General features: G+C 47.6%; 1 protein-coding gene across 2 annotated transcripts in view; it reads right to left on the bottom strand.

The window, feature by feature from the left end:
* Window positions 1-9,608, bottom strand: part of TMEM260 (transmembrane protein 260) — a 36,919-nt gene extending 27,311 nt beyond the window's left edge. The window contains exons 1-3 of one of the 2 annotated variants that reach the window (XM_051768815.1): window positions 9,414-9,608; window positions 3,869-3,900; window positions 2,891-3,042 (exon numbers count right to left, since the gene is read on the bottom strand). In XM_051768815.1, the coding sequence (XP_051624775.1) occupies window positions 2,891-3,042; window positions 3,869-3,900; window positions 9,414-9,468 (239 nt within the window). In that variant the 5' untranslated portion in view covers window positions 9,469-9,608. Of the gene's footprint in view, window positions 1-2,890; window positions 3,043-3,868; window positions 3,901-9,271 lie in introns of both variants that reach the window. The other variant, XM_051768814.1, reaches the window with a different exon arrangement.
* Between the last annotated feature and the right edge of the window lie 10,229 nt (window positions 9,609-19,837).

Below are 19,837 nucleotides of genomic sequence, written 5' to 3'. Positions count from 1 at the left end.
GCGGTTTATTACAACTGTGAAGTGGGGGGGGGAAAAGAAAAATCCGTATTGGAGAACTAACTCAAAGGAGCGAACGGCTCGCTCCGAAATAGTCTGGATTACTGACAAAGGGGCTTTTTGCATCAACGTGGTTCGACGTAATTTTGCTTTAAGAGGAACAATCCAGGCTTAAAAAAATGTAATTAAATGAGTAACATAATATACTATAATATAATGAAATTAATAAGCAAACATGCGGAGCATCCCGCCAGCCATCACCTGGCAGAGGAGGAATCTGTTTAAGGAAAAAATTCGATCCTAATCCCGCACGTGCCGTAACATCCCAAACGCCACCCGGCCACGGAGGGAACCGCGACTCTCTCCTTAAGCAGCAAAATTATCCCGACCCGCCGAGGAATAAACTCGGGAAACGACTCGAACAAAAAGAATCGATGGGGAAATAAAACAAAAAAAAAAAAAAAAAGGGGAGAGATTTACTGTCCGGGGACACTGGAAAAACCCGGCGAGGGTAAACAGCAACCCTGCCCGGTTGGTGGGGAGAAAAGAAAGGTTTTAGAGGTTAAGTTCAGGTCAGACGACAAATGAAATTGTAACAACCCAACTGACATTGTATAATGTCTTCTTCACTCGATCAATAGGGCAGCGTCGGCCCCATTTCCATAGAGATGGCTTCCTCCCCGCTGAAGGGTGGCTATTGTTTGAGGAGAGAGATTTGCCACTTGAACCGTGTTGCTCCCGAAGGATGTGTACTTCATCAATTATTTGTGCTCCTAACATCTACATATTTTCATATTAACGTCCACGTTTCGTGTAGCACGAGGAGCAGGTGCTGATTTTTCCCGCCGGTGCCTCGTAGGGGTCACCCCGTCAGCTGATTTTATTTAGAGGCAAAAATGAGGGGGGATTTGATAGACCCATTTGGATTCGTGAGGATAAACAAGCCCAGTTAAAAACACACCACATCACCTTCAGAGAGTTATGGCTTCATGCAGTGAACACTTGCTAGTTGTTTTTTTTTTCTTTTTAAAGTAGATAAAAAGGCAACAAAAGTAATTTTTTTTTTTTTGGTCAAGTGAATGTTGTAAAAAATAAAGCAGCTTTAAGGTGTTTAAAAGGAAAAATGTAATGTTGTAATTTGGAAATAAAATTGACCTGAGAATTATTTTCAAAAAAACAATCAATCCTTGCCAGGTTGAATAATTCATCCTGTCACTATCTGTGAAATAATTTCTATAGGTCCTAATAGTTTTTATCATCTCTTGGTTCCAGGTTTCCCATTCCTTCGTGCTAAATTTTAAATTTGACAGAAGCACCGTCTTCCAAATCCAATTAAACAACAACAACAACAACAAAAAATTAAACCTTTAGAAGTGCAAAAGTAATTCCCAAAATAATTCCCAAATTTAGCCTGTCATTGGTCTCCCGTATCCTCATTTCTGCAAAGCGACGATCGCATCATTTCACGTGCAACAAACTGGGCAGGAAAGGAACTGTCTCGCTGCAGTTCAAACTAAAAACTGGGGCAGAGCTTCACAGTAACTGCAATAATGGGAATAACCATCATTAAAAAAGAAATCAGAAACCAAATATTAAAAACCCTCAGCAACTCCTCGCAGGAGTTTTTAACACAATCGGGTTGTGCTCCGACGCTGCGCCGGGCACTGTGCACGGGAGGGCAGCGCCACTTCCAGCTCCCCAAATACGCTGCAAAATACAGGATATTAAATTAAATAATGCTGACTTAATTACATGTATTACCCACCAGTAAAAGCAATCACTTTAAATGCCTACGGAAATATTTAGGAATTACTTAAGACACTCCGGTAGGTGCACTTTGGAGCTGATGCTACGTGAAAGGTGAGGCACAAAAAGCAACTCCTCTGCAGCAGATTTTGGGGATTTTGGACCCCATGGACCAAAGTTTAAGCGAGCTCAGGGCTCTCAGGCTGTGCAGGATCTGGCCCCTCACCCCCCATTTATTCCTGCTTTTATTTCTGGGTTGCTCTCGCTCTCTGGGAAGGTTTCCCTGAGGGGCGACGCAGCTCTGGGGACGGGTGGGAGAAAAGGGCTTTTGTCAAAATAATCTGGGCGAGGAAGCGCCCCCGCCTCATCCCGGAGCGCCCCGATATCACTTGCAGCCTCCAAACGTGCCCTATTTTCCCTGCAAAAGAACATCAGAAATTGTTTATACGGGTTGTGATAATCCTCTCAAATATGGGTCAGGCTGAGGTTAAGAGCAGCCAGAACTTGCACATCAAAGACGAGCGGGGTTAACAAACCCACCTCCCCCCCAGCCCCGACCACGTGCGCATCCCGATTGTTCCCTTTCCTCCCAAGGTTAGAGGTCCGGGGAGAAGGGATGGACTCGGGCATCTCCCGAGCCTGCAGCCAGCAGGGAAAGGCAGGGATGCTCTCCCTGGTGCTTGGGTACCACCGGCAGGCAACTGCCCATCCGCCTCCGCCGGGAGCTGCAATTAAACCAAGTTCACGGTTTCCCGATAGGTGAAGCTCATCCTGTTAATTTAAACAGACCATCTGCATCTTTCGAGAACGACAAACTTCATTAGTTCTGGTTAGTTAAACCGAGCGGTGATTTGTGATAATGAGCCTGAACAACCTGTCACGTCTGTGGAAGGGAAAGGGCGCACTTTTTATTATTGCTATTATTATTATTTAACAGAAAAGAAAGGGGGAAAAAATAAAGGGGGGACCTTTTGTGTGAGAAAGAAGGTCAAATTCAGATTAAATCGCTGTTAGGTTAATCAGAGGAACTAATTAGGGACGGGGAGGGGGGGGGGGGAAACACTAGTCCGAAGGCCAGAGGGGAACAGAGGGAGCCTTCGGAAACGTCCCGAGCCGACAAACAACAAAACCCCCCGGATGACTTTACCTGAAAACCGTGTAAAAAAGCAAAGAGGCGGCAGCTGCTCCCAAGAAGCCGCAGAGGAGGTTGACTCGGGAGGCGGGGGAGCCGCCGGGCAGGAGCCCCATCGCCACTTTGGCCAGCAGGGTGAACAGGGGGTAGCCGGGAGGGTGGGCGACCTACGGACAGACCGACACCGGGGGGGTTGGAAAAGGGCTGGAATTCGACCAGATCAAAAGCAGAGCAGCGCGGGATCCAGGGGGATCCCCCCCGGGGATCCAGGGGGGTCTCCGAGCGGCACCTCTCCCCCGACCCACCCTTTGGGTACCAGTTTCAAGTCCGCAAATATTTTTTTTCTTTCCCTCGGTGGATTTGGCTCCACGCCTCGCCCATAATAACGAGGCGGCGAGAAAAAGGAGGTGCCACGTTTCATTAGCGTGCCTTAAAGGGCTCCTTGTTTGGGTTCACAGTATATTAGGGTCATTCAAAAGGCTGTTGGTTTTTTTTGGAGGCGTTTTTTTTTGTTGTGTTTGTTTTTTGGTTTTTGTTTTGTTTTGGTTTTTGTTTTTTGTTGTTTTTTTTTTTTAAAAAGCAGCTCCTCAACTATTTTATTGGTTAGCAAGTTGAAAGACCACACTGCTATCGGATTACCACCGCGCTGACAGTCCTAAGGTCTTGCCTAAAGGGATCATGCACCATAATAAAGTTTATTAAATAATAAAACTTATTAAAATTGTTAACCCGATTTATTTTATTCTCCCCAGCTTATACAAAATTTGGGTTGATAATAAGCCAGCTACTGTATATACAGTAAAGCCTTTGCTTTATAATTTAGTTTAATTGGATTTAAAACTTGAAGTAAATTGTCGCGTGCTGTACTTATAAGTTAGTAAAAACTGTGGTTTGAAAATAAATTAATCTACTTTACTCCATGCTTAATTAAACTTCCTTAATTCCTAAAACTGTTAATGAGAGCATTGATTAAACAATAAAACTAATACTTACTCCAAGCTCATATGCGGCTGTGATCAGCTCCCCTGTGAAAAAATAATGTAAAACCAATAATTACTATTAGGAAATGACACTCCTCCAAAGTTTTCAAAATCCAAATGCTTGCATTGGGGTTTTGCATTAATTTGACTGGATAAAACTGTAAATCTGTGGAGATTTAACAGCATGAAATTTTCTAAGAATATTTTCTCCCTCTGATGTCATTGCACAAAATATCTTTTGTGTGTTTTCGCGAGACTTTTATGAACAGATAAGTGAAAATATAGGTAGGCTCGGGCAAAGAATGGCCTGAGATACTCAAAATGCAGACATTTGTGTGTGTGTGTGTATTTTTAATTTAAAACCAACTGACTCAATAACTTTCAAGCACTACAGTTTACAACACTCAAGCTGCATTGTCTCTTCGACAACCCAGTCGTTTCTCATTAAAAAAAAAAAACAACAAAACAAACAGCTTTATAGTTTTAAAGAGGGAAAATACAATCACTAATCGTGCAAATCTACATCCCCATATTTGGGAATGCTGCTCTCCCCTGATGCTAAAGCAATTCTGCTTTGCAAGTAACTCTTTTACCTGTCAGTGGATGCTGCATCCCATTAGAAACCCCATTCAGATTTTGCACTTCATTTGTATTTTACACCAGGACAAATAACTGCCACAAAAAGACCCACGTTAGCATAATAATTAATAATAACTGGCATTTTTAGAGTGCTTGATACAGAGAACACTCTCTTTGCAGAGAACACTCCCTAATGATGTATAATAAATACATTCAATAGGCACAACACATCCAGGGATGAACCAAGGGAGGACAAAATTTAAAAAGTACCGCTGGTTTTCCTCCTTTCCCTCAAATTTCATAATCCAATTTTGCAGAGCCTGGTTTTACTGGTCCTGCTAATTTTGCAAGTGCCAAGGTCGCAGCAGCTTTGTCCCATCGTTAGATGGGAAAGACACAAAGCAAGGGCACTGATGGCTTTAAATCCTAAATTAAGAATATTTTAAATTTCTGCACAATTATGTCTTTAACACGCAATGCAAAGGGGGACATTTCTACAAATGGCACCTTTAAATGCTGACAATTCAGTAAATGGTGCATTTTAAAAGGAAGATGCTGTTGGCATTACTGCTGTTGGTTGGGACACTGTTCCCAAGCCAGGCATGGCTTCACCTTCATTGAAGTCCTCCTGGGATACAGCAATAGGTCCATCTAAAAGGACTAAAGATTAAGATTAAATCCATGCACATCACTGTGATATTGGTTCATATCACAGGCAAGAATAACCCCAAAGCAATACAGCCACAAACCAACCACAAAGCTGAAAAAAAATAATATAAATAAAATATTAGTGGCTGCCACTGCCAAGCTTTGAAAGACAACAGCACAACTTTGCCTTGTAAGAATTAAGGAAATAAAAGTAATAAGACCTGCAAAAAAATGCTCCTGGGCTGTAGGCCTGTTGGATTCCACTGGGAAAACCAGAAGGAAAACTGACTACTTTGGATCAGGTTAATTCTCCATCTCCCACCCACATACCTGGGCATCACTTACAGCCTCCATGGACTAGAGGAGTAAAGAATACTAATATTAAAAAACAAAACACACAAAGGGAGAGTGCAGCACCCACAAACTTGATTTCAATGTATTTCTCGTGAGAGAGAACGACCTCAGGCATCTTCAGAGGCCAGCTCGAATTGAAGGGTTTATTCCCTCCAACTCCACGGGGCCAGGAGTTGGACTCCATGATCCTTGTGGGTTCCTTCCAACTCAGGATACTCTATGATTCCTGATGTAAACACCCTTCTGACTGTCCAGACTGATTCCCTAATAAAGGTGTTCGGGCAACAGGCCTAATGCTGCCTGAAAACCAATTTATCCCCAGCAAGGTTGGAGCTGATGTTTGAAACACCACAGGGAATGTTTGGGGTTCTTTTCCTCTTAACTTTATTTGAACCCTTTTTAAGTTGTTTTAACATCTGTGCATGTTTCTGAATTATAATTCATTCCCTCATTTCTCTATTGTAACAGTAAGTAACACGAGAGAGCTGCCAGTGGAAATACCGATTGCCTTTGACACTTTTGGATTACTGCAAACTTTGGGAACAATTAAAAAATACACAGATAGCTTAAAAAATAAAAGAAAATACCAGGCTCCCTGCCTGAAAGCAGATCCAGCAAATCCTTAAGCTGGTCTTTACTCACACAAGTAGCTTCAGTGCTTCTGGTGGCACAAGTTTGAGTTCCGTGCTCAGGCGTGGGCAACTTAATCCCCTTGTGCAGAGACTTTCCAGGGGACTCCAGCTGAAGCATCCCATGGGCTGCTCAAGCCATGAGAAACATGGGAATAACCCCCAAAAAACACCTAAGTGATGGGGAGGCTGCTGGCTGGGACAGGCATGAGGGTACAGCAGGGACAAGCAGCAGATTTAGGAGAAAAGGCCAAAAAAATAAATATAAATAAGGACAGACAGGGAGCGAGGAGACCATCCCAAGAGATTTCTTTTAATATAATTCCCTCTAATGTGGGTTCTGGAAGCCTGTTAAAGCAGCCAGTGACCCCAGGCCACTCCTGGAGCATCTCTCCGTGATACACACCTAGTTGGTGTCCTTGATACCTCTGACTCCTCCTGGCAGGGGAGTGATGCACACACATATACACACAGGTGCTGTGCTAGGAAGAGCCTTTGGAAACTAGGGAAAGAGCGACCCCCCTCCTGCCTCCAAAATGGGATAAAATAACCACAATAACCCAGGGAAAGTGGGGTCAACCCATGTGCTGTTTGGTTGCTCGCTGTATTTACCAGGATAATTCACATCAAGCAAAAAACAAATCCCAGCATCGATCCATCACCTCACTGGGAGAACCTGCATCCCTCTTTGTAATGGTTATTTGCACCCTGGAGGGAAAACCCAAGCTGAAGGACAATTAAAAACCAGGTTCCAAGGCTTTGCTCAGCACAGAGAACAGGGACCCTGCACATCCACAGACATGTATTTTCCATCAGGAAGAGCTTTAACGGACAAAATGAGAATAACTGCAAATATATCAACCATCACATATTAACTGATACACCCAGAAAGAGCAAAACCAGCCCTGTCAGAAACGTGGGAGCAGAAGCAAAAGCTACTGGCCAGCCTTGCCAGCATCTCTCTCTCTCTCCACACATATTGAGGCTATAAAATCCATGCATCCATTAAAAGCCCATTTATTTATAAGGAATTTCATGCACAGCTTGGATTCGAAGCCAGTGATGGCCAAGAGGCACAGAGTCAAACAGACCCACCCAACACTCTTCTGGCATGCGAAAGAAAGAAAGTATCCTGGACAAAAAATTACCAACACATTCCCTAAAAAGATCCAAGCCCTCCTATCCCCAAATCCCAGCTGTTCAACGTTGCAAAGCAAGGTATTTTTTTAAGCAAGGCCAGACTAAACCAGTAAAACCACAGAAGGACCAGACAGGAGAATTCTGTCCCTCCTGGGTGGGACTGGCAGCACCAAACACAAAACACCACATGGTGGAAGCTGCAATTCCAGACAGGCAGATCCAGAGGTTTCACTGCTGCACTGGCTGTGGCTGCACAGGACAGAGAAAGGGACAGCCTGGGCAGTGGCAGCACATCTGGCAGGGCGGCACATCTGGCTCCTGATGTCACCAGCCAGGGGACCCGATCAAATCCTCTGCTGGAAAGCTCAAATACAGGCAAACTGCTTGGAGAGGGTCAGGGCAGCACGGGGTGGCCCCAGGGCACAGCCCCAGAGGGACATGGAGCACTGACCGCACGGGGGGAGCCCCGGGCAGTGCCCCAGCCCCGGGGGGTGAACACCCCAATACAGGGTGTCGGTGGTGCTGTGGGGCAAGTGCCCCCATGGGGAGGTTCAAATGCACCAACCCCAGTGGGGTGAGCACCCAAAGAGTGCCTGCACTGCACCAGTGACTGTGGGGGGTGTGAACTTATGGGATGGGCAACCCTATGGAGTGAGGAACCCTATGGGGTGACAATGACCCAGCAGCTGCTATGGGGGAGCAGCCCTATGGGATGACAGCAACACTATGGAGTTAGAAACCCTATAGAATGACAGGAATCCAAAGAGGGTGACAGCAATGCTCCAGCCCCTATGGGGGAGAAACCCCTTTTGAGATGACAGGAACCCTGCAGGTGTGACAAGAACACACCAGCCCCTCTGGAGCAAGGAACCCTATGGGGTGACAACAATCCTATAGGGTGACAGCAATGCACCAGTCACCATGGGGGAGAAACCCTATGGGGTGATAGCAACCCTATGGAGGTGACAGCAATGCACCAGCCCCTCTGGAGCGCGCAACTCTATGGGGTGACAGCAACCCTATGGAATGCCAGCCACCCCATGGGGTGACACCAATGCAACAGTCCCTATGGGATAACAGCAACTCTGTGGCATGACAATGATCCCAGCCCCAACAGGATGAGCACCCCTATGGGATGACAGCAACCCGATGGGGTGACAGCAGTGCACCAGCCCCTGGAGTGAGCAACCTATGGGGTGAGAACAAACTTATGGGGTGACAACAACCCTACAGGGTAGCAGAAATTGGTGACAGCAACCCTACAGGGGTGACAGCAGTTGCACCAACCCCTCTGGAGTTTGCAACCCTACGGGGTGACAGCAACCCTGTGGAGTGGCAGTGATGCACCAGTCCCTATAGAATGAGTATCCCTATGGGGTGACACTGATGTTCCACACCCTATGGGGGAGTAACCCTATTGAGGTGACAGTGACCCTACAGGGGTGACAGCAATGCACCAGTCCCTATAGGATGAGCAACTCTATGGGGTGATAGCAACCCTCTGAGGGTGACAACAACTCACCAGTCCCCCTGGAGTGAAGAACCCCATGGGGTGACAACAATGCACGAGCACCAAGGGAGTGAGAGCAACCCTACGGGGTGACAAGGATGCACCAGCCCTTATAGGATGAGCATCCCTGTGGAGTGACACCAACCTGATGGGGTGACAACGATGCAGCACCCCTCATAGGATGAGCATCTCTATGGGGTGACAGCTACCCCACTGGATGACAACAGTGCACCAGCGCCTGTAGGATGAGCATCGCTATGGGGCGACAGCAAGCCTCTGGGGTGACAGCAACCCCACGGGGTGACACTGATGCACCAGTCTCTGTGGGGTGACAGAAATCCTATGGGGTGACAAGGACGCACCCGTCCCTATGGGGTGACAGCGATGCTCCAGCCGTAATGGTTCAACCCCTAAAGGCTCAACCCCCCCACCTCGCCCCCCGAAGGCTGACCGCGATGCAGCCCCTACGTGGTCAGGGTCCCCAGGGCGCCACCTCCCCGTGGGGTGACCGCCCGCCCCGGCCCCAGGGGCTGTCCCGCCGCCCTGGGTACGTTACCCGCATCCCCGCCGGGCAGGGCGGGCGGCAGTGTGGCCGCGTACAGAGCGGCCACGGCAGCGCCCAGCGCCCCGGCGGCTCCTCCCGCCCCGGTCCCGATCCCGATCCCGATCCCGGTCCCCGCTCCCATGTGCGCCGCCACCTTCCGGGTTCGGCCGGGCCGTGCCACTCCACCGCCCGGCGGAGGGGGGAGACATCCCCCTGCCGCTCGGCTCCCCTCTCCCTCCGGGCCTCTTCCCGGAAGCTCCCGTTATCCAAAAGCCTCTGATAGGAACAGGGAGAGCCGTCAGTGCGCTGAAGCGACTCAGCGCGGGCACTCGTCCTCTTCATCCACCCCCCCCCCCCCGCATGGAGGAGTTGGTACAGCCCAGGAGGGCGGGTGCGGCCGGGCGGCTGGGCGGGACCACCGCGCTGGGGAGGGGGGGAGAGGCGGGGCGAAACCACCGCGGAGAGGCGGGAGGGGGGGAGGCGCGTCCTGCCCCTCCAGCCCTCCCGGGTTCGTCCCATCAGCGAAAATATATATTTGAGGATCAGCACCTTTTGCCCTCTCTCAGTCACATCAAACCCCTCTTGTGCTGCTGCGGCTGGTGCCAGTGGGTGCTGGGTGCAAGACCCAGCCCGTGGGCACAGGCTGCAGCCCCCACTCCCACCCCCCCCAGCCCCAATGTACCAGTTCACTGATAATAAAGATTTTAACCCCTAAATGGGGGGGTCCTTCACAGACAAGAGATGCTGGTGAGGGAAAAGACTGGAGGTGTCAGCGTATGGAATATTAAAAGCAGCGTTTCCCGCTGTGGGAGTAGTTAAGGAAGGCAAATAGCATCCCAAGACCTATCGATAGAGGACTAAAACACATCCTTGGAAATCATTATGGGATTGTACAAAAGAGCGGTGAGGCCATACCTGGAGAATTGAGGCAGATTAAAGAGAGGCTTTTGAATACAAATGAAAAAAAGGTGTAGGAGAGGGTAACGAGGATAATAAACAGCCTCGTGGATTAGATCTAAGTGGAGACGTTAGAAAATTAGGTTTGCATTTATTAAGGAAAAAAAAGAGCAGGATTAAGGGTTGACACGACTGAGAAAATACACCTGTCGTGTTCTGGGGACTGGAGAAGCTGCTGCTGAAGGGCTCTTCTGAAACAGCAGCACAAAACCCCCAAAAATGCACAATCTGAAGCAAAAAAAGGCATTGAGGGAGTTCTGGGGTCTCCAGCACAGGAAGGACATCGACCTGTTGGAGTGAGTCTGGAAGAGATGATCAGAGGGGTGGAGCACCTTTTCTACATGGAAAGGCTGAGAGGATTGGAATTGTTCAGCCTGGAAAGGAGAAGGCTCTGGGGTGACCTAATTGTGGCCTTCCAGTGCCTAAAGGGAGTCAAACAGAAAGATGGAGAGGGGCTGTTTGAAAAAGCATGGAGTGACAGGACCAGGGGGAATGGGTTCACACTGACAGAGGGCAGAGTTAGATTGGGTACTGTAAAGAAATTCTTCCCTGTGAGGGTGGTGAGGCCCTGGCACAGGTTGCCCAGAGAAGCTGTGGCTGCCCCATCCCTGGGAGTGTCCAAGGCCAGGTTGGATGGGGCTTGGAGCAACCTGGGATAGTGGAAGGTGTCCCTGCCCATGGCAGGAGAGTGGAACTGGATGGTCTTTAAGGTCCCTTTGAACCCAAATCATCTAGGATTCTATGAATTTAGGGAAGGTCTTCTCACGCAGTCCAGAGATGGCCAAAGAAGCTGAAGTTTGACCCGCTCAGAAGTTAACGGGGTTGCTGGAAGGAACTGGTATAAACACAGGCTCCAAACAGCTGGGCCCACGTGGCTGCCTTCCTTCCACCCAGAAGGCTCTGTGGTGGCCGAGTAAGCCTCAATGTACTCAACTTGTTGGCAGGTTTCTGCCAGTTGTTGGCTGAGGTTCATCGGGGAGAAGAAAAAGATACGTTGCAATCCTCCACTGCCAGCCATTGTCACTATGGAAATGAGCGGGGTCATTGTTCCCGCACCCGTTGGGGCTCCTAAAATGTAATTTTAGCAGCAAAGTGCGCAGCCTGTGTGTGAAAGCAGGCTGGTGGCGAGGCTCTTTATCCGGAGCGTGGCTTTTTTCTTTGCAGTATTTTTCTTTCTTTGTGTTCCCCTCGGAAAAGGCATCCAAAGACAAATGTTCGCCGGGGCTGATTACAATTATATTGATGGGGGAGGCAGCAATTTGCAGGCGAATATCGAATGGCTGGTAATAATATGGTGAGGACAAACTGTTCTTTAATTGTCCTGCAAGTTGTTTTATATCTTTGTCATGCGGAAGCTGGAACTTTTAGGGTGCCAGTGACAAAGTACTTTGCTGTAGTGTGGTAGGGCAGGCTCACAGCAGCCTTTATCTTATTGAATAACCACCACCATTTCAAAGGCTGGGATTACAGACACACTTTATGTTGAAAAGGGCATTTACATTTTTCTTCTGTAAACAGAAATCTATTAATTCGTGAGATTTTACTCCCCTTTCTTCACCAGCCATGACCCAGGGGTCCAACCAAGACAAGAAGGACATGCAACCCCATTTTTTTTTGTTTTGTTAGAGACAGGTAAGGTATTTTTTGGCTCATTTTCATCCCTGCTCTGGAAGTTGGGAGTTGTCCAAATCCAAGTTAGATTCACCTCGCTGCAGAGCAACCCTCCAGGATGTCCCAAAGTTTTGAGGATGGGCTCAACAGCAATAAAAAAAAAGAAAAAAAAGGCATTGCTTAAAAAAAAAACAACACAGGGGCAAGTGGAAAGCATGTGAAAGATGGCCTTGTGCTGCACATAGTGATTTATTTAAAAAAAAAAAAAAATCCCTGGAACTTGTAGCACGAGAGCATACTCTAGTGGCAACTGAGCAGAGAAAGTGCTTGTGGTTTGTGCGGTGTCTTGATGAAGAGCCGCCTCCCACTTTTTCTCCGGAGGCTTTTTCTCTCCTATCTCCTCCAGCTCCACGCTCCATGCTCATCCCGACAGGAAATACCCAAGGCAGGCAGAGAAAATAAACAGGAACCGCTAAAGTAATTTTAAAAACACAGCTTGGGAACATATCTCCCCAAAATGACTGTGTACTTAGAGAGTTGTCTTTTTACCAGGCTCTGTTGCAGATTTTCTCCTGAGAGACACAGTTTAGAGGAGGCAGGAGATAGGCAAAGGGAGAATAATACTTAAAGCAAATTCTATTCACCCATGGCAGTGTCATTACAAACTTGAATGAGCACAGTTATTGCAAATAAATAAAAACAATAGACCAGAACCAGTTTTACATAAGAAAATACTGAAATACTGTTCAATTAGTCCTAAGCTTTAGTTAAACCTTTTCTTTTGCCCATCAGGTGATAAGGTTAATACAGAAAGCACTCAACTGCTGTACTTGTGTAACAACAGTCAGCACCCATTTAATGAACTTTCACGTACACACGTTTAGCAAAGCTTCAATATTGTCAGCGCTGGGCTGGCACGGAATTTTAATGGCAAAGTAGCCAGCCTAGTCTTCATTCTAAACAATATCCCTGTGTAAGGAAAGCAGGTCCTCGTGGGGACCACTAACAATACAAATAAGCACTGCTTCTATATTTAAACAAGGAGTTTGGCAGCGTTTCCACTCACGATATCTGGCCGCCTGCAAAGCACCAAAAGGAAGGTTAGGCTGCTTTTATTTGTTCTTAAGTGGCTTGAATAAGCTGCTTTTTATGACTTCTTAGGGGGTTTGTTGAGGGGGGACAAGTCCAGGCTGCTATCCCACATTTATGGCAGCATGGCTGCAGTGGACATGGTGCAGAGGGAGCTTCCAAGTGGGATAAAGCAGAATAAAAGCACACCTGGTCCAGTGGGCATCCCACTGTCCTTGGCCATGGGGGTCTCCCTGCCCAATCCTGCAAAAGCATGTGTTCAGATCAGTCCAGGAAGGGCCACCAAGGACATGCTGGAATGTGGCTGGTCACCCAAAGCACGTGGGGACCTCTGTGCCTGGATACACTACACACTCCTTGTGTTCTCCCTGGACATCTAAGGGACTTGGGATTCATGCAGCTGTGATACCCCCAGTGCCTTGTGAGCCCCTCAAAGTTCAAAAGGAAGGTAAAGGTCTCCCAGATGTGAAGAGGACCCAGCAGTGGATGTGGTCAGAGTTCTGGGAGAATGTGGGGGCTCAGTTCCATGGGAAAACAGGCTTGGTTCCAGCGCTGTCAGCAGAGCTGGTTCATTGTCTCAAAAATCAGTTTCATTTTATTCCCCAAACAGGAAAATAGATTGGACTCATTTCCCCACGGAGATCTTGTTTCCCACAATTTTGCACTTTTGTCAGAGAGGCTTTATTGTCTTGTAGAAGACCCCCAGTCTCTGCCTCCACTGATCTCAGTGGCCTCCCAGCTGATTTTCTGGCACATTGAGCACTCATAGATCCCATTTGTCTCAGCTGGTTTTCCCAGAACTCTGACAATCATCTCTATGTTTTCACACCTGACTTCCTTAAACTAATATTATTTATTTGTCCACATGCCTTATTGGCAGACTCAGGTCTGGTGTCTGATTTGCACAGTGACTCCAACATCATCTCAAAGACCATCTTCTCCCAAGTGCAGCTGCTGCACCACGTGAGGGCCCTGTTCCCTTCATCCCTGGACTGCTCAGTTACTCCGTGATTAGTTTATGCAAAAAGGGAACACTTTTCCCTAATTTGTACATTTAAATGCTTTTCATCCTTCTTCTAATTACAGGTGTAAGACATCAACTGCCATCTCATGCCTTGGTGACAAAACTCACAGCCTGGCCCAAGAAATGCCCACACACAGGATGTGGTTGAAGATCTGCAACAGCAGTTTGGGGGTCTCCAGGGTTTCAAACTCTCATTTCTTCACCTAGGTTCACAGATCCAGTAAAACTCATCAAATAACTCATTTAGGTAAGAATTTTTTCACATTCCATCAGTCCTCTCTGTTCCATTCCCATTTATTAAGCTGTCATCAGATTGTATCAGCTGAGGGTCGTGCTCAGGGAATTTGCAGAAAGGATGTCAAGCAAGACAAGAACTGCACCCTCCAAAATCACTCTCTTTACCTGGTTTAACCTGTGTTTTCCTACCTGGCCTGCCACATCTTCATTGTGTTCTTCCACTGAAAAAATCCCTGGTGCTGCTGTTGGTGGCTAGGATACCACAGGTTGTCTTTTATTCTGGTTGGAAACCGATGGAGTTCCAGGGTCAGTCCAAACATCTGTGTTCTCCCATGAGGTTTTCATTAGATCTGCTGCAGCTTTGAACTCTGGGGACACCAGGCTGCTAAACCTTCAAGAGAAGGGACTCACAAGATACTTGCCCCATCCCTGGGAGTGTTCAAGGCCAGGTTGGACAGAGCTTGGAGCAACCTGGGATAGTGGAAGGTATCCCTGCCCATGGCAGAGGGTTGCAATGAGATGGTCTTTAAAGTCCCTTCCAAACAAACTATTCTATGATTCTATGACTCCCGGTTTCCCCATATCCAAGCAGCCCTGCTGATGTAAGATCTGTTAGAGGATTCTCCACAGCTGCAAAAAACAAGCCTTTGACAAAGTTCACCCACGTTTCCTTCAACATGTTGGTGGCTGAGAGTGTCTGAGCTCAGCAGCATTCCTGGAGCTAAGAAGGACTTTTGTCTTCCAGGCAAATCTCCTGAATGTGCTAATGTGCTCCATCCACTTGTTTCAAGGTCTGTACAGGTCCTGCAGTTGTTCTCCTTAGAGGTCAGGAAGCACAAAAATAGAACCAAGTTACTTTGGCTCCATATGCATTTTCTGTAGAAGGCCGGGCTAGGGAACAGATTAAATGGATTCTATTAAATCCAGATTAAAATCTGGCATATTCCCAGACCTGACTTGCCCATTCACATCATCTGTGTCCAGACCACTGCATGAGCAGTCCATGTCCAAGCCAGCTGCCTTGTGGAAGATGATGTAGGAAGGACCCCAAATTCATCATCATGGAATGGTTTGGTTTGGAAGGGACATTAAAGACCATCTCGTTCCACCCCCCTTCTAGTGGAAGGGCAGGGACACCTTCCCATAGACCAGGTTGCCCCAAGCCCCATCCCATTAAAACAGAAAACTTCCAATCTGGTACTGCCTGATCATGGATTTGAGGTAGAATGAACTTCCCCTGAGCATCTTTTGAACACCAAATGTTGACAATCACGGGAAAACAACATTTAACATAAAGCAAGAGGCCGAGGGCTTTGCAGTGTAATGATGTTACCTGGAATTATTGTTTCAGGGCTGGATAAAAAGAAATAATATCTAGGTAGGGCAGTTTTTGAGACCTTCAGAATGCTCCTGTTTCATTAACTGAAGGGGAGCAGGTTCTGCAAGGTCCTGCTCAAAGGACAGCCCCTCATGTTGCCACCGCTTACAATTTAGAAGCCTCAGACTTTCCCTCCTCTACTTTCTGTCACCTGATATTTTCAGGCTCCTCACAAGTCAGAATGAGAAAAATGCATCTAATTTTTCAAAGGGCAGAACTGCTGGTGCAGAAAATAGCCAAGTGCAAGGGACTGAGCTCTGTTTCTGCCTTCACTGGGATAAATCCAGCATCCCTCACTGCCTCTAGCTTATTTACTCCCCATTTGGTGCAACAGAAAGCAGAATCTGCCTCTTGCTGTTTTTCCATGGCATTAAGGCCTTTCAAGAAAATCCTACAAAAAGATTTAGGCACAAACAAAATCTCCTGCTTTCCACAAATCTCTCTGAACTTACACTGCGAAAAGGAAACGCAGAGGAACTGGAGGCTCTTGCAGGGGATGGGGGACTCTCCTGACAGGGTCAGCTGTGCATATATTTACACATGATATTAGCAGGAAAAAAGGCAAAATGGGTGCATGGTGACCCAAGGTGGTCCAAATGTTCTGTGCTATCATTTCTGCTGGGGTCAGAGGCATTTGTGGGTTGGTGACTTGATAAGCATGGTGAGCTAACAAACAACAGCCTAATCAGCAAAGATAATTCTCCTGCAATATAGGAGATAATTACAGCCTTTTTCCCCCTGATTTTTAGGAACCTTGTGGATTTTTTCACTCATAAATATGAGATAATGCCTTACAACCTGACCTTCCCAAACAAAGCTTTTGCAGAAAGCAGTGTAATATCCACTGGAGTTCATGAATATCACTGTCAGCTTATCTAGGCTGGGGTTTTTTTGTCCACTGCACTGGAAAGAACACCGGGAAAACTAAGAAAAACCTTTAAAATTCACATAATTTTTGTACACATGGGTAAAATCCATCAGGCTCCGAGTTCAAGGGGTCACTCCTGTTACTTCCTGGGGGACAGCAAGTGCAGGATGGAGGCATTCGAGGGGTCTCATCTTTTATCTACCCAGAAAGGACTCGGCTCCGCAGCATTTCTGAGGAGGGAAGCTTTCTGCTAAATGTCATAAGCTTTGCATAACCCATCCCTTCACCTGGCACTTCCTTCCCCTGCCCTGGCCAAAATCACACCCCTGAGAGGCTCCCCCTGAAACAGCTGTTCTGTCTAGGAGGTGGAGACAAAGACAGCCCCTCGGTGTGTTAGAAAAGGCCGTAGCAGAGCGGGAGGAAGGCAGGACAGTCTGCGGACTCCAGGGTGGCCTCCTCGAACCCGCCACGTTACTCCTGCACTCCAGACAAGACGTGTCAGAAGTCCAGATTGGAGGGTGGGGGATATCCTGTCTCCCACCGCCTTTGGCTGGCTGGAATTTCTCCCATCGTGGGCTGGCTGGAGTTAAAATAAAGAGTCGGGACCGTGCGTTGCCAAATTCCCTCGGCTGCGGTCAAGCAGGAGCTGCTGCCCATCCCCGCCCCTCGCTCGTTTGTTTGTGCCTGTAAGCACTGGATTTCCCAGCTGGCCTCCCAGCCCAGGACCTGCTTAACTCCGGTGAGCAAACACGAGGAGGGGAATTCTGTCCAAGCAGGCAGGTGCAGTGGCTGGATAGCTTGTGGATTTCCCTTCTGCCAGGAGACAACAGTTACCGCACATATGTTGCGAAGGATAAGCGTTGTTTGCCCTCGGCGGAGGGAAAGCCAGAGAGGATCGCTGTGAACTGGGAGCCTTGCTGCTCATTAATTTAAGGTGTGCGTGAAAATAAGTGAGGATGCTCTGTCAGCAGCTGGGCAATAAAAGATGAAGCGTTTTGATCTTGACTTCTCGCAAACAGGAAGCACAACTTCCGCGGAGACAGCGGGTGTGGAGTTACATCTGCGTCCAGCACTGACAGGAACGCTCCTGGAGTGTTAGGCTCAGGTCAGGCTTCCCAAGGAGGCTTCTTAAAATGTAGGAGAGGTCTAAAAATTGCTGTAAGCACCGGTAGGGGTGCAAAAAAACCCCCTTTGTGCTTCCATTTAGCAATCTACAGCTTAGCAGAGAGGAAGGTGGGCGGTAACATGACTGTAAGTACCCCATGAGGAGGAGATTTCTGACACTGGAAGGCTGATTAATTGAGCAGATGAAGCCAAAGGGAGCCTGAAGTGCTAAAAGCTGCAATTAGATAAACTACACCTAGGTGTAAGGTTCTGAAAGGCATTAAATGCTGGAGATATTTGGCTGGGATGGCAGATCCTGGTTTACTCCTCTGCGTGGTGATGGCCACACACCCCACTTTCTCCTCTTGGTGTTCCCTGTTTCTTTTCTATCTCCCTTTTGTCTTTTGCAGGGGATGCAGGGGACCTCAGGGCTTGAGGTGACTTGAATCACAGAATCACAGAAGGGACCCACAAGGATCATCGAGTCCAACTCCTGGCCCTGCACAGGACCATCCCCAAGAGTCACACCATGTGCCCGAGACTGTCATCCAAACACTTCTTGAACTCTGTGAAGCTTGGTGTTGTGACCATTCCTCTGGGACACTGTTCCAGCACCCAACCATCCTCTAGGTGAAGAACTTCTTTCTAATATCCAATCTGAACCTCCCCTGGCACAACTCCAGGCCACTCCCTTGGGTTCTGTCACACAGACACAATGACAGAGAGCCCAGCAGAATATCCAGGCTAATGGGGTTCAGTGTTTACCTGCCAGGATACCCCAATTCCCACACCAGCTGGGAAGACTTGGCTTTCGCCTAAAGCATTTACTTTAGGGATGAAGACTCCACATTTCTTCTCTTGTCCCATGCAATGTTTTTGTGGGACTAAGACAAGGCAGAGTGATCCAGCCCCACATATAACAGATGATCTGTACATACAACCAGTGCCACCAGTGCCACTGGCCTTATTCCACCCCGCTCCTGAAGTCCGTGGAGCTCCAGGAGGCCAAGGCTGGGAGGAGAGTAAGACCTCCTGTTCCTAACAGCCTCTAATCCCTGCCCTCCATAATCAGTTTTAAAATGGCCATCAAATCTTCCCTCTGCCTCTAATTGAAAAAGTGATGTCAGCAGTAATCTGCTGCCCCAATTTATCCCCATATCTTTGGGCAGTTTTGGGCTAATGCATTGTTTCATAAACATATGTTTTAGCGCAGCCGTGTGCGGGCACACACAAAGGGAAAGCTCTGAACACACTGCACTAGTTATGGAGCCTAATGCCTTAAATATTACTTTTAATACTAATGTCAGATTATTAAAAACATAATCCATTCTCCTGATTGGACCTAATGTAAGCAGGAGGATAAGAGGGCTTCTATCCATGCATTAACACATTTCATGGAGTGTAAAGCCACTTTCTTCCTCTTAAAACATAAGGTCAGGAACTAATAGAATCTGTACTTGAAGTGGGTTTTTAAAACATATTACACAGAAAGTTTAGTGAAAGTTAATCTGTTGATAAGTGTCGGCTGGAGCTGTGTGGGTAAACAAGAAATAAATGTAATTCACAAGCAATTTTTTCCCCTGTTAAAAACCTATCTGTGCACTTTAAAACATTTATGTTTAAATAGAGCAGAGACCAGCACTAAGAAGCACTCAGCCCAAAGCAGCTTTATATAAATGTGTCGTAAGGGACTAAAATAAAGTAAGCTACCCAAATCTCCCAAAGATAAAGGGAGAAGGGCTCTGACCCCATGTGAATTCTCCCCTCATCCCATCCATGTGCTGTTCCTGGGCTTCATTCCCTGTTCTTGTGCACCTCTCTGTGGCAGCATTCCCCATCTCCCTCCAGGTTTCCCCCTACATCTGTTCCATGCCCAGGCAGTGCTGGGGACAGTTTGGCAGTGGTGGGACAGCGTTCTTGGCACCCTGGTCCCCCCCAGTGGGTCTATCACCTCTCCATCGTGCTCAGCCTCCCCCAGCATCCTCCTTGCCAACCTCAGGGCCTTCTCAGCCACACATTCCCATTGTGGTGAGCTGGGTTGTTTCCCAAACCAGCCCCCTTTGCCCATTTCCTTTGCCCAACCTCTGGAGAGCAATTTGGGACGCCCAAACGAGGCGCTGAAGCAAAACAGAATCGACAAAAGGCTGATTTTTTTTTCTTCACAGGACCCAGAGAATCTGGCAAACCCATCATTTTTGAGCAGCCTCTGCTCTCCAAGGCTGGTGGAGGGCAGGCAGCTGACCCCGCTGCAGCTCATTTAATTGCTTATCTCGGGGCTTGTGGGGCTGGCAGGAGATTCAGAAAGCAGAC

This window comes from Manacus candei, unplaced genomic scaffold (genome assembly GCF_025592945.1).
Source record: "Manacus candei isolate 608988 ecotype Guabito, Panama unplaced genomic scaffold, ASM2559294v1 h1tg000097l, whole genome shotgun sequence".
In the NCBI taxonomy this organism is placed as follows: Eukaryota; Metazoa; Chordata; class Aves; order Passeriformes; family Pipridae; genus Manacus; species Manacus candei.
The sequence above is the reverse complement of the archived record's forward strand: the minus strand, read 5'-3'. Positions and strand labels throughout refer to the sequence as shown.